Consider the following 14,915-nt stretch of genomic DNA (forward strand, 5'->3'; position numbering starts at 1 on the left):
ACAGAGCATGCACAATGTCGGCACTAGTACAGTGTATATCCACCTTTCGCAGCAATGCAGGCTGCTATTCTCCCATGGAGACGATCGTAGAGATGCTGGATGTAGTCCTGTGGAACGGCTTGCCATGCCATTTCCACCTGGCGCCTCAGTTGGATCAGCATTCGTGCTGGACGTGCAGACCGCGTGAGACGACGCTTCATCCAGTCCCAAACATGCTCAATGGGGGACAGATCCGGAGATCTTGCTGGCCAGGGTAGTTGACTTACACCTTCTAGAGCACGTTGGGTGGCACGGGATACATGCGGACGTGCATTGTCCTGTTGGAACAGCAAGTTCCCTTGCCGGTCTAGGAATGGTAGAACGATGGGTTCGATGACGGTTTGGATGTACCGTGCACTATTCAGTGTCCCCTCGACGATCACCAATGGTGTACGGCCAGTGTAGGAGATCGCTCCCCACACCATGATGCCGGGTGTTGGCCCTGTGTGCCTCGGTCGTATGCAGTCCTGATTGTGGCGCTCACCTGCACGGCGCCAAACACGCATACGACCATCATTGGCACCAAGGCAGAAGCGACTCTCATCGCTGAAGACGACACGTCTCCATTCGTCCCTCCATTCACGTCTGTCGCGACACCACTGGAGGCGGGCTGCACGATGTTGGGGCGTGAGCGGAAGACGGCCTAACGGTGTGTGGGACCGTAGCCCAGCTTCATGGAGACGGTTGCGAATGGTCCTCGCCGATACCCCAGGAGCAACAGTGTCCCTAATTTGCTGGGAAGTGGCGGTGCGGTCCCCTACGGCACTGCGTAGGATCCTACGGTCTTGGCGTGCATCCGTGCGTCGCTGCGGTCCGGTCCCAGGTCGACGGGCACGTGCACCTTCCGCCGACCACTGGCGACAACATCGATGTACTGTGGAGACCTCACGCCCCACGTGTTGAGCAATTCGGCGGTACGTCCACCCGGCCTCCCGCATGCCCACTATACGCCCTCGCTCAAAGTCCGTCAACTGCACATACGGTTCACGTCCACGCTGTCGCGGCATGCTACCAGTGTTAAAGACTGCGGTGGAGCTCCGTATGCCGCGGCAAACTGGCTGACACTGACGGCGGCGGTGCACAAATGCTGCGCTGCTAGCGCCATTCGACGGCCAACACCGCGGTTCCTGGTTTGTCCGCTGTGCCGTGTGTGTGATCATTGCTTGTACAGCCCTCTCGCAGTGTCCAGAGCAAGTATGGTGGGTCTGACACACCGGTGTCAATGTGTTCTTTTTTCCATTTCCAGGAGTGTAGTTACTAACAATATTGTCATATAATAAATAGCAGGAAACTAAAAGAGCTAATGCAGACAACGTTCTAGACAGGGCGACCACAGCTATGCGTGATCATATTGGGTATTACAAAAACCGCTTCGGCTGTATTTAGTTCTTTATTTTTAGATCAATACCGGTTTCATGGCATTAAGAGCCACATTTTCAGATCATCATCTGCATAACAATAATTTTTTTAGAAGTTTTTAAAATGTTAACTATCTTAAAATAACTTTCGAAAATAATAATATTAGTTGATGTTCAGGGTAATTATTCGTTCTTGATTTATTGTTATGCGGACGTTCACAGGAAGATGTGGCTCTTAGTGCCATGAAACAGGTAGTGATTTAAAAATAAAGGTCTAAAATCAGCTGAAGCGGTTTATTAACATCCAAGATAAAAAAACCCTAAGTGTATTTAGAAAGGACATAATACTGGGTAGCACTGAGGTGTAGAGCAATAGGAGCCGGCATATCAGAAAGAATAAAAACGGTAAGCAGAGCGAGACACTCTGATGGCTACAGAAAAAGATCATTATTTGGTATTGGAAAAAGTAATGTGGAGACAGACATTAACAGTGTGTCCCTAACAGCCATACATTGGGCTTGCACATCTGGTACATGGTAAACTGAACAGTCAACGTGACAATCGGAAAAGTGAGGAACAAGAGAACGATGTACGGTAATTTTTTTGATGGTAATGAGTTAGAAAGGGAAATAACAGTGCTAGAACAGTCAATGTGACAATCGGAAAAGTGAGGAACAAGAGAAAGATGTACAGTAATTTTTTTTGATAGTAATGAGTTAGAAATGGAAATAACAGTGTTAGAATGTTGTTCTGTTTACGATATTGTGAGTCGCAAGATTATGGTAAGTAATACTGATGCTTAGTTGGTTTCAAGTTCCGTAGGTCATATGAACGAAATATTTCATCAAAATGTGGATCGAATCAGTTTACAGGATATGTGTGACTGGTGTCAACGTTAACGAACATGTTATTTTTAGTGTAAGTCATGCAACTATACTAAAAAATTGGTTTTTTATGGGCTACCAGTTCTTAAAGGAACATTCGTCCATGGAATAATCAGAGTTGCCGAGGAGAAATTATTTTAGTTTACATTTAGAGATTGCTTTTCTGCCTGTCAGCCGGCCGCTGTGGCAGAGCGGTTCTAGGCGCTTCTGTCCGGAACCGCGCTGCTGCCTAGGGCATGGATGTATGTGATGTCCTCAGGTTAGTTAGGTTTAAGTAATTCTAAGTCTAGGGGACTGATGACCTCAGATGTTAAGTCCCATGATGCTCAGAGCCATTTGAACCGTCTGCCTGTGAGACAGTTCGTGTTAGTAGTAAAACCATCAAAAATTTATCTTGTTTTATACTGAACTCCTCTCTGAGCCACTGACATCTTTAATAATGGGTAATAGATGCCTTTTCTGTCTCGTTTTGAAGGTGCGAACATCACTATTCTTCTCAAATTGTGATGGACTATTTATGACAAATTTCATTAGCAAATATATGTATTGCGATGGTGTTATTAAAACGCCTACCTCCTTGAAGAGGTACGTGACGACTACAGGTGAACATTATATATTTTTAGCTGGCTTTTGTGAATCACTATTTTCTTTCTAAATTATGAGTTACTCTAGAAAATTATTTCATAAGAAATTATCGAGAGGGAAATATGTAAAATACGTCAGGAAATTGATTCTTTTTTTTTTTATTTTCAAGCCTAACACTTACACGAAGAGCAAAAGTAGCTGAACTGAATTGTTTGAGAAGTTCAGTAATACTCTTCTCGCAATTCAAGTTTCATCAATATATATACCAAAAAATTGGGAGCATTGTACCTTGTTTACTGACCCCCATTCATGTGCTAAATCAATCGTTGAAATGACAAAATTTGTTGTATAGAAGTGAATATAGTGTCTTATTCTCCGTCTTCTTTTTGCATGTCTTAGTCATCTGCTTGTTACGCCAGTCGGTTGATATTATTGGTCTTTCCAAATTTTTCTCGCACCAGGGGACAGATTATGAGTTACTCTAGAAAATTATTTCATAAGAAATTATCGAGAGGGAAATATGTAAAATACGTCAGGAAATTGATTCGTTTTTTTTTTTTTTTTTCAAGCCTAGCACTTACACGAAGAGCAAAAGTAGCTGAACTGAATTGTTTGAGAAGTTCAGTAATACTCTTCTCGCAATTCAAGTTTCATCAATATATACACCAAAAAATTGGGAGCATTGTACCTTGTTTACTGACCCCATCAAGTGCTAAATCAATCGTTGAAATGACAAAATTTGTTGTATAGAAGAGAATATAGTGTCTTATTCTCCTTCTTCTTTTTGCATGTCTTAGTCATCAGCTTGTTACCCCAGTCGGTTGATATTATTGGTCTTTCCAAATTTTCCTCGCACCAGGGGACAGATTATTACTGGAAACCACAGAGAAAAGCCTGGATACAACGTATTTTCTCAAAATTTAGGGAAAGTTCATTTTCAGAGAACCACTTTATAATTCTTTGAGAAGCATCAGTAACAATACCTTGTGTTGCTTTCTCTTTGGTCGGTTTTGTTTAAACATTAGTTTTGTCTGCAAAAAATGCAATTCGGCTCGATAAATGTTATGTGGAAAGTCATTCACATGTATATGGAATAGGAGTGTATCCAAAATTGAACCTTCTGGGCCTTATTTCATGATTTCTCCCAAGTCACTAAAATTTTTTCTCTCCCTCCAGCGTGACTTAATTATTCACTCCAACATTTTTCATTCTGCTTCTTAAGTGTGATGCATACCGGTTGTACCAGGTGGCTGTAAAGTCACCCTTTCAATAAAACTTAAGTCTTTTTTTTTTTAAAAAAAAAAAAAGAGAGAGTAACATGAGCTGCACAGTCAAATACCTTGTAAAGACCACAAAAATGTCAACTGGCGACATTTTATTATTTCAGGTTTGTTAGATTTGGTGAATGAATGTGTAAATAGCATTCTCACCCAAGCAACCATTGCGAAATCCAAATGTGAGACTACTATGAGTACATTACTTTTGCGTATATATTGGCAAATGGTGTAAGGAAACTGGACAATAATTATTTAAGAATTTCTTGTAAACAGATTTAACAATTGCATATTCTATCTTGTTTGGAAAAATTCCCTGTACCAATGATGCATTGCATATATCACTGAGGAGATTAAGTTAGAACATTTATTGAGAGTGTTGTTTGAGCTTTTGTTTTTTAAAACTCTTATTACTCTGTTAACTTCAGTGGAGGATGTTAGTGCTACTTCTAGCTGATTCAAGATTAGTACAACGACTTTACTGATATATTCTATTGCTTCTTCAAGTGAGCCATTTAATTCTATTTTGCTGCTAAAGTTAGAAAGTGATTGTCAAAAATGCTTGCAACACGTGAATTATCAGTCATAACACTGTCATTTAGTTCAATTATTGTGGCATCTCGTACACTGCTAGTTTTCTTGTCTCTTGTTTCACTATATGAAATACAGTCTTTAATCTTACTACCTGCATTGATAGTTTCTGTCAGACTGTTCACATTTCTCGACATTTTAATAACTTTCCTTAAAATATTACAATATATTTTGCAGTATGCAAGTAATGTCGTATCATGACTTACTCTGGCCTTTATATAATTTCTCTTTTCCTCTTACATGAGATTTTAATCCCTCCTAAAGCTTTCTGGATAACGTTTTAGGAAAACTACTTTCAAATATCGACACAAATCTACTATGGAATATACAGGGCGTACGTTAAGTCCAGGAACACTTTCAATTATTTATTGCACAAGAACCAAACAATGTACAGATATCATACATATGTCATTTTGAAGAGAAACCCTGAAAGTTTTTTTTTCATGTATACCGCCACAACGTAGTTGGTAATTTGCCAACAGTCAGCGCTAGTCGCAAACATGGCGAGTTCAGGTGCGTAGGGATCTTTCTGTGTGTTGGAGTTCGACAAAAACAAGTGTGCTACAGCTGTTCAACGTATGTTTAGAATCAAGTACGGTAAGAAGCCACCAACAAGGAAGGTCATTTACCACTGGCACAACAAATTCGTTACGACGGGTTGCTTGTGCCTGGCAAAGAAAAGCGGACGTCCCAGTGTGAGTGAGGTGAATGTTGAGCGCGTACGAGAGACATTCATGAGTCCAAAGAAATCGGTGCGTCGTGCCCTCGAAATGACTCAGATGACAGTGTGGAAGGTCCTACAACATAAGCTGTCTATGAAACCATTCAAACTGGAGCTAATGCACAAGCTCAACAAAGACAACCGATTTGGGTTTTGTCCGCAGTTGCAACAATTGAATGAGGATGGGGATGACCTTGTTGATCGCTTAATTTTTAGCAACGAAGCCACTTTTCACACTAATGGGAATGTGAACAGGCATAATTGTTGAATCTGGCGTACAAAGCATCCACATGAATGCACTGAACTTTAGCGTGATTCCCCAAAGGTAATTGCTTTTCGTGCCTTGTCACGTCGAAAACTGTATGGGCCATTCTTCTTCGCCGAGAACACTGTCACTGGATATTCCTACTTGGACATGTTGCAGCAAAGGCTGATGCGTCAAATGCAGTCGGACTCTCCGTTCATCTTTCAGCAGGGTGGGACTCCACCCCATTTCCATCGTGAAGTTCGTGGATACCTGAACACGGAGCTGCCGCATCGATGGAACGGCCGTGCTACAGAAGAGAACAGCTGTTTCATGAAATTACCTCCACGATCACCAGATGACTTTTTCTGTGGGGACACATTAAAGATCTGGTGTATGTACCGCCTCTACCACGTGATGTAACAGAGCTCCAGAAGAGAATACGGGAAGCGACTGCCACAGTCGACGATGCCATGCTGGGACGGGTATGGCAAGAATTCGATTACCATATTGACGTTTGCCGGGTCACTCATGGTTCGCATATCGAATATTTGTAAAAAAAACTTTCAGAGTTTCTCTTCAAAATGTAGTATGTATGAATCTGTACAATGTTTAGTTCTTGTGCGATAAATAGTTGAAAGTGTTTGCGGACTTTATGTATACCCTGTGTTGAGTTTCACAGTAGCATCTCATTCTATATATACCTCATCACATACCACCTCTTTTAAGTTATTCTTAAAACATTTTACCTTGTTCCCATTAACAAGCCTCTGCTATGTGTGAACAATTCTTCAGAGTTGTAAGGCGCTACACCGTTTATTTCCATTAATTGTGCATCATGATCAAATTGTTCATTAACAAATTTGGTATATGTGAATTGTTTCATCCTGAGCATTGTCTATAAAGAATGTTATCAGTCAGGGTCTCACTGTCTTGCTACATGCGAGCTGGAAATTTTACCACTGAAATCAGACTGAAACTGCCAAGTAATAATTGCAATTCATTTTCCATGTCAGATTCTTTTAAGAAATCTACTCTTAAATCTCCACAACTACAAACTGTTTCTTCTTGTTTGACAGGTAGCTTAGTAACGCATCTATATTTCTTATACATAGCTGAAAGTTTCCTAGAGGCAATCTGTAGAAAGTTACAAATAAAAGAGAAGTATTCTGCAGTAACAGCTCACAAGCACGTTTCTAGACTCTGATCTAAAAAAACTGCTTGTTAAAATATTTTTGTCTTTGTGAACATTTATAAATGTTGCAACTTCTCCTTTTTACATTTTCACTTTACACATAATGGTTCTAGTCTGTAATTCTTTATACATGACGTCTAATGACCGTACATTATATGGTTTATATTTGAATATAGTTGTTAGATGTAACTTCTGTTACAGTAGGCTCATATGAGGTTGGACATCACTCTTGAGTCCATGTTTGTTTACAAATAAATTTGTTTTTGGATAGATTCAGCTTGCACAGGAGAGAGTAGCATGGAGAGCTGCATCAAACCAGTCTCTGGACTGAAGATCACAACAACAACAGAATCTGCTTTGAACAAACACTTCTTTTTTCTTTTTCTTTTTTTTTCTACATGTTTTGTTGACGCTATAGTGTGACCAGTAAGTACTTTTATTTTATTTTTATTAAATAACAGGAAATACTGCTTCTTACTGTATGTATGTACTTTCAGTTTTTAAATAAAATGTTCACAAATTTTAAAACAGACAAAATTATTTTCTAAACTGCCTTTCAAAAGAAGTAAATTACAGTGAACGGGAGGAAGAAAGGAAATTAACGTTTTTGGTTTGCTAGGGTATGTAATGCTATGTCCCTCGTGGTCGTGCGGTAGCGTTCTCGCTTCCCGCGCCCGGGTTCCCGGGTTCGATTCCCAGCGGGGTCAGGGTTTTTCTCTGCCTCGTAATGACTGGGTGTTGTGTGCTGTCCTTAGGTTAGTTAGGTTTAAGTAGTTCTAAGTTCTACGGGACTGATGACCATAGATGTTAAGCCCCATAGTGCTCAGAGCCATTTGAACCATTTTTTGATGCTATGTCAGTGCTTGGAAAATCGAGTCAGAATTGCAAATACTTGGACAGTATGAGCCCACTTATCATTATGACGTTGCATAGCATCTGGCCTGGATGCACTCACTATTCCAGTTTGTAAGGGTGCCATATAGCCTTTGTACCATCTCCTGAGACAAACTATCCCACAGTGGTTGTAAATGCTCCTTGATATCCTGTACACTGGCACTGGGACAGAGTTAACGTGCGAGCTGGCCCCACACATAATCTATCAGCGACAAATCGGGGAATCTTGTTAGCCACTGGGCTACCTCAACATCACCCACACATATCATAGAGAACTGTGCTATGTGTGATGGGTATTGTCCTGTTGAAAAATAGTAACATTATATTGTCGCATGACAAGTGACACAGACTAGGCAGGATGCCTGTGACGTTCCATTGTGGTCTCAGAGCTCCCTTAATCACTACCAGCTATGACCTGTAGTCGTACTGGATGGTTCCCCAAATCACAGTGCTAGGAGTAATGCCACTGTGCATCTCCAAACAATTGGAAGAAGTCTCCAACCAATGGTGCGGGATGATACAGAATGTTCCAGGGCATCCATTAGTTGTTCTCGGATGACAGGCACATATGTGAAGGGGTTACTTCAAAAATGGTTCAAATGGCTCTGAGCACTATGGGACTTAACATCTGTGGTCATCAGTCCCCTAGAACGTAGAACTACTTAAACCTAACTAACCTAAGGACATCACACACATCCATGCCCGAGGCAGGATTCGAACCTGCGACCGTAGCAGTCGCGCGGTTCCGGACTGAGCGCCTAGAGAAGGGGTTACTTGTTTGGTGCACAGACATGACAGATCAGAACCTTGACAATGAATATGTCTGCCCTCGGATTACCCTGCAGTCCAACATCAGGCCACTATCACATTCAAATGCTCCACAGATTTGTATATTTTTCGCTGCACCCAGATAGCCAAACGGAGACTCAGAATGAGACCATATTCAAACTCTGTAATGTGCTGATAACGCTGTTCCATACGAGTGTGTGGCAGATCCATGTCCCTTACAGTGATCACACAACATCTGACCATGTTTACGTCCTTTCTATACCCTACCACGGCTGGTAACAACGCCAAACACGAAAAACACTAAAGCATTTTGTGACTGATATACACGTCACATGGGAATTGAAACTCTTATCATTTATGTTTCCACTATTGGTGTGTACGTATGTGAAGTTACATAGACATCCGATCACGTCTTCTGGGTTCTTCACTTTTTTTTTCACACACCTTGTTTAAACATGTTGTGGTTTCTGTGGCTCTCTGCATTTTGTGCACTATAGCTGATTTCGTTCACAGTTCGTCATTGGTAAGCACAGAGAACTTAATGTAGGAAAATTATTTACACCAAAAATTTATGACCGGCTATGTTAAACTTATGGTTGACATTGTATTATTATTCTATGTGAAACACGTGTGTGTGTGTGTGTGTGTGTGTGTGTGTGTGCGTGTGTGTGTGTGTGTGTGTGTGTGCGCGCGCCCGCTCGTTTTGGGTTTAGCGTGTCTGACAGCTCTTTGAGGATAGAGAACAGTTACATTGCAGGGAGATGTGTATTCCTTTCCTTCTGCTATGGCATTCTGTGTATCATAATTTTCTTCATAAAAAAATTTTCAAATGTGTGTGACATCTTATGGGACTTAACTGCTAAGGTCATCAGTCCCTAAGCTTTCACACTATTTAACCTAAATTATCCTAAGGACAAACACACACAACCATGCCCGAGGGAGGACTCAAACCTCCGCTGGAACCACCCGCACAGTCCATGACTGCAGCGCCCGAGACCGCTCGGCTAATCCCGCGCGGCATAATTTTCTTCAATTATTAGGTTCTGTGTGGGGCTGTTCCTGCATTTGAGAGTTTTTGGGTCAGTGTTGATGTTATGTTTTACGAGTGCAGAATGACAGCTGCTACTTTTTAGTGCTCTCCTGCGTTCTGTGTATCTAATATTGAAATTTCTGCTTGTCCGTCAAATACAAATTGAACTGCAGTCTTGAGATGTCATCTGATAAATACCAGATCTATTGTGTTTGTCTCAGTTGGTACTGGCTGTCTTGAGTTTCCTTCGTAGTGAGTTATCTGTTCTGTAGGCTATTTTCAGTCTTTGGTTTATGAATATGATTCCTGTACTGTGAGTTCTTTGTTGTTATAAGTGAGAACGTTCCTCTTGTTTGTTGTTGGAGATACTTGTTATTGTGTGTTTATGTGTGTGTCCAGTGTGTTTGTGTTCTGCGTGTTTATCTTTTGTATGTCTGTGTTTGCACAGTGGTGACAATCCTTCTTTGTGGTAATTGCCCCTTTCATCTTTTTTTTAAATTTTGTGATTCAGTTTGTCTATAACGCTTGTATCGTATCTGTTCTCAAGAGCAATTTGTTTGATTATATGTAGTTTATTTTTGTAGTTACCTTTAATGAGTAAAGTCAAGGAAATTTCCTTTGACCTCACAATATACAGACAGAACAGTCAACATCAATTTTCCATGTACAGGAAACTCACCACCGCAAGCACAGCCACACACAAAAGCACATATCACCCAATAATACACAGACAAGCTGCTTTCCAATACATGCTCCACAGACTGAATGAAGCTACACTCAGTGAGTACAAATACAAAAATTAACTACAGATAATCAGACAAATAGCAATTGGAAATGGATACGACACAAACGTTACAGACAAAGTGAACGAAAAGAGCCAATGACCTTGCCTAATTGAATACATTGGTTCTCGTCAGATCACTGAATTTAAGCAACTTCGGTCGTGGCCAGTTCTTGGACGGGTAACTTCCTGGGTATACCACGTGCTGTTGGCTTCCTTTATGGCAAATGCGAGAAGCGAAGGTGGCATAAAATCTTTGCATCAACGTCCTGGATTAAATTCCAAACCTCTCTGCAGAGTATTATGAAGTGGGGGGCATGTCACACTGTTGATGGTGATCTGTCCATTTGATGGGGATGTTAAGCTCACTGGCCCCCTCCGTGCTATTCGAGAGGAGTATTCTATGTGCGGGTATCGGGTTTGACCTCAATTCTCTCATCATCATCATCATCCAGCACAAATGTGACACCACATTACATTCACAAACCCACTAAAGTCACCTACACCTCCCATATATACATACTTAAAGACACAAATCACACACTTTATGAGGATATATTCATAGAAATATGTAGCGGAAGGATACAATGAAAACTATCAAAATTCGAATTTTATTCAAGCCAGATTAATGTTACTGGGTCATGCGAGCGCTTCAGAAACGTCCGTAAACCACCTTCTATAGATGCTCACGACAGTAGCACGTGAACATCCTTGTTTCGGAGCTGCTCGTTCCCAGGCGCCGGGCTTTAACAATCTGCACTTTCTCAGAGTCCCTATGTCAGTGAATTTTTCAATTTTTGACCGGTATCGTCAATAGAATGATTCCTCATTCGTCTCTGCTCCACTGATATACTTTCTCTAAGGCGTCACGTCACCAGGGAGCATTCAGTCTCGCTATGGGCGGTGGTCATAGTAGTTTGGCTCATTAGTCTAAATGCGTACATCACGTCCCTAAAACTATTACAGATGACATAAAATATTATTCTTATACAACGTTAGCTGATTGCTGTCGACTACAAACAATATTTTACTTACCCACTGTTAAGCTCAAATGTAGTCGCCGAAGATCCATGATGAACTATTAGGCTCAGCCCTGCATGAGATCGTAGTCTCCCATCTGCTAGATTTACGGACGCTCGAAGTTGTTTACCTGGAAAATAATCATAATATTTAGACAACTAAGTTATTGTAGTTTAAATTTACATGAACGTCATATATTTTGTTACCCCAATAGCGCTGTACAAAAACGATCATACGCAAGTCAGAGGCTTTGCAAAGATAAATAAACCGAATAAATGAGTGGTATTTCTACTTTTTTTATTTGATTAGTTTATAGGTTTCACTCGGAGCGCTCACAGTCCCTGTATTCAAAGAGGAAACAAATGATACTTAACTTCTGCTCATTTTCGATACCTGGAGATGGTCCTCAAACATTCTCCTTAACGTTGCAGAAATTAAGTTTCAGATAATGTAGCAGATTAAATTTAAATATGTCATTTTTGTGATTTATTATATCACGTAAACACACTTCACAGCTGTCATTACAAAACCTCAGATTTATAATGTGTTCCATATGGTGTCCAGAAATGTGATGTCGGCAACTTGCATATAACAACATGGAAGCACAGACATGACTCGTACGTGCCGCATCACCTCTCAGTTCCTACCACTTATTCATCCTGATGTTTCTTGGAATGCTCTTATTTACCCGTAAGGCTGTAAACACCATGAATTTGAGTTATGACTCTTTTTTAAACAATATAAATTTTAATCGACGAAGAATTTCAGATACAAATAAAATATTTATTTTAATGACGGGGTCCCACTAGCACATTATGGTTCTTTAGAAGTAGAATCTCCATCTATAGTAATTTAATTGAACTAGGTCTATTTTCTGGGAGCTTCATGAAAATATTTAAAAGTAAATTAAGACCTTGGCTGTAAACAACGGAAGGGGATGGTCGATTAAAAATAGAGTTATTGTATACAGAACATTGTTAAGTGATGTGTTTCATTCACATAGTTGATAGTTCCACGATAAACTGACATATGGCAGCTCTATCTCCAGTTTCAGATTCTCGCTAATGGCAACTTCGTCAGGACGTGTAGATGTAAACAGTGGTAAGGACCAGAACTGCAGGAAGTAGTAATGTGTGCAGTGTTCGTGCTAGGAAAATACTTTTCAGCGACAATTCTTACGATATGAGGATGATGTGGCTAAGATCCGGAATATGTTCGGGACGAAAATATATTTCAGAAGTTATTTCCGATCAGTAAACGTGAATATTTATGTTAGCGAGTAACAATATTGTGTCCCTTACCGTAGTTTACATGAATTTACTTGACATAGAGATCATAGAAATGTTAAGGGTCGTGCTTAACATTTGAACAACGTTAATGGCAATCTTAACATAGAAAGCTGAAACAATTCGGACTTTTTAAATTTATATTTTGGAGGGGGCCTCGCAGCAATGTTTTGTTAATGCGCCCAGCAAGTAAACAGTGGTAAGCCAATGCCAACCCATGTTAACTGCACTCAGTTAGCAAGTAAACATTTTTAAATACCCATTGATGGATATTTCAGAATAAAATTTTAGGTAGAATTCACCCTTTTAAAAATATGTCTTTACTGTAAATATACATTGCATGTACTTGAAATAACGTATTTATGAGATTTTATTGAAAATTTACCGTGTAATTTCTCAAAACAACGGACTTGTCCCTTACCACTCTTACAGCCGAGTTCTTCAACTATAACTAAATTTTATCTGAAATACACTCGTGTTCAGAAGAAACAGAACATCTTGAACGACTAGAGATAGGACGTTCATATTCACAAGACACGTACATTAGTACGTTCTGCAGAAAGGATAACATTTAAATCACTTCAGTTCAGCATGTGTCCTGTTGCCTAGTAGGCACAGGGTCCACCATGGGCCCTCATAATTTGTTTCATGCGCGGCGTCATCGACGCGTCTAAGGCGTGAATGACGTCCTGTGGTATAGACATCCATGCTGCATTCACCTGGTTCCAAAGTTCATCTGTGGGTCACAGCACTGCACCCATCGTTTTGCCATATCCCATACATTTACGAATTGACCACAAGTCTGGTGATCTGGCAGCCCCGGGCAAAACGCTGACATCCTGTGACACCAATAAGGCACGTGTTCATGCAGCAACACTTAGTCGTGCATTGTCTTGCTGAAAAATGGCATCTGGCTTATAGCTACCGGTCGCGGGAAGTCATTCACGTAGGAACGCATCGATTTGTGGCAGCACCCCACACCATAAGGCTTTGAGTTGGCGCTGTATGTCTTGTGCAAATGCAGTCACTGTGATGCCGCTCCCCCTGTCTGCGGCGAACCAAAATGCGGCATCATTTCAAATAAACAGAACCTGGATCGTCCGAAAACACTATCTGATGCCACTCCTGTCCCCAGTGACGTCGTTCAGTACATCACTGCCCCCTTTCTGCACATTCGTAAAGGGCAGCCGGAGAAGTGGACGACGCGCACGTAACCCATGACGTAATAAACGGCGACGGACTGTCACCCCTGATAACGTACGATGTGTTCCATTGTTGCGCCACAGGCGAGGAGGACGCAGATCTGTCCTCCAATGCCTTTCGGATATGGTGTCGATCTTCTCGTGGGGTGGTCTGGGTGGTGCGACCTGACCCATCTCGTCGTGTTTTACGGCCTTCCGTGAACCAGTCGGCACCCACCCGTTGCCCCGCCGAAACACTTCGTCCCACACGACCAGCAGTTTCCCGAATGGATGCACCACGTTCTCACGTGCCAATAATGCTCCCTCTTTCAAACTCACTAATTTGACGATACGATTCGTGCATACGTCTGCGAGGCATCCTGCATGTCTTCTCAGATCAATCTGATCCATTACCTTCGGTTTATAGCAACAACGAGAGCCGCAGGCACACTTTACCGATAGATGGTTGACGCCGCGATATTGATGTTGACCTTGAGCATGCAGGCCCACATGTTTCAAATGCTAATCCTTTCTGCAGAACATACTAATGTAAATTTCCTGTGAATATGAACGTCCTACCTCTAGTCGTTCAAGGTGTTCTACTTTTTCTGCACATGAGTATATAAATATGACAGATGCCTACATGAAACAGTAATTTTCTGCATTTTCTTGAAAGATTATCTCCGGGGTTTCGACTGGATGTTTTAATTATCGCAACCTTAATTAACGTGTAAACATTTGATTACATCAGACAGCATAAACTAAGGCAGTTTCACACCCTGCATCATCCGAAGTCTAAAGTGTGGCATAATAAAAGTAATGTAAAGAGTATTATCAAAACCACCACTTTTCAGGTGCGACGAGGTACCTTTATGTGGCAATCCCCCCAAAAAGCCCACTATGTCACTGTCATTATTTCATCAGTCTGTCTTTCATTTGATAGTAGGAAAATTCAGTCTTAATGTAAAACAGATACAAACATCTTTAGAGTGTTTTGCAACAAACAGCGCAAAATTCTATCCATAATAAACTACTGGTGTGCT

At 41.1% G+C, this 14,915-nt stretch overlaps 1 protein-coding gene across 1 annotated transcript in view; it reads right to left on the reverse strand.

Moving 5' to 3' along the window:
- Window positions 1-14,915, reverse strand: part of LOC126471552 (pancreatic lipase-related protein 2-like) — a 133,026-nt gene that overhangs the window by 10,089 nt on the left and 108,022 nt on the right. Inside the window, exon 7 of the mRNA XM_050099779.1 lies at window positions 11,421-11,535. Within this exon, the coding sequence (XP_049955736.1) occupies window positions 11,421-11,535 (115 nt within the window). The remainder of the gene's footprint in view (window positions 1-11,420; window positions 11,536-14,915) is intronic.

This window comes from Schistocerca serialis, chromosome 3 (genome assembly GCF_023864345.2).
Source record: "Schistocerca serialis cubense isolate TAMUIC-IGC-003099 chromosome 3, iqSchSeri2.2, whole genome shotgun sequence".
NCBI lineage: Eukaryota > Metazoa > Arthropoda > Insecta > Orthoptera > Acrididae > Schistocerca > Schistocerca serialis.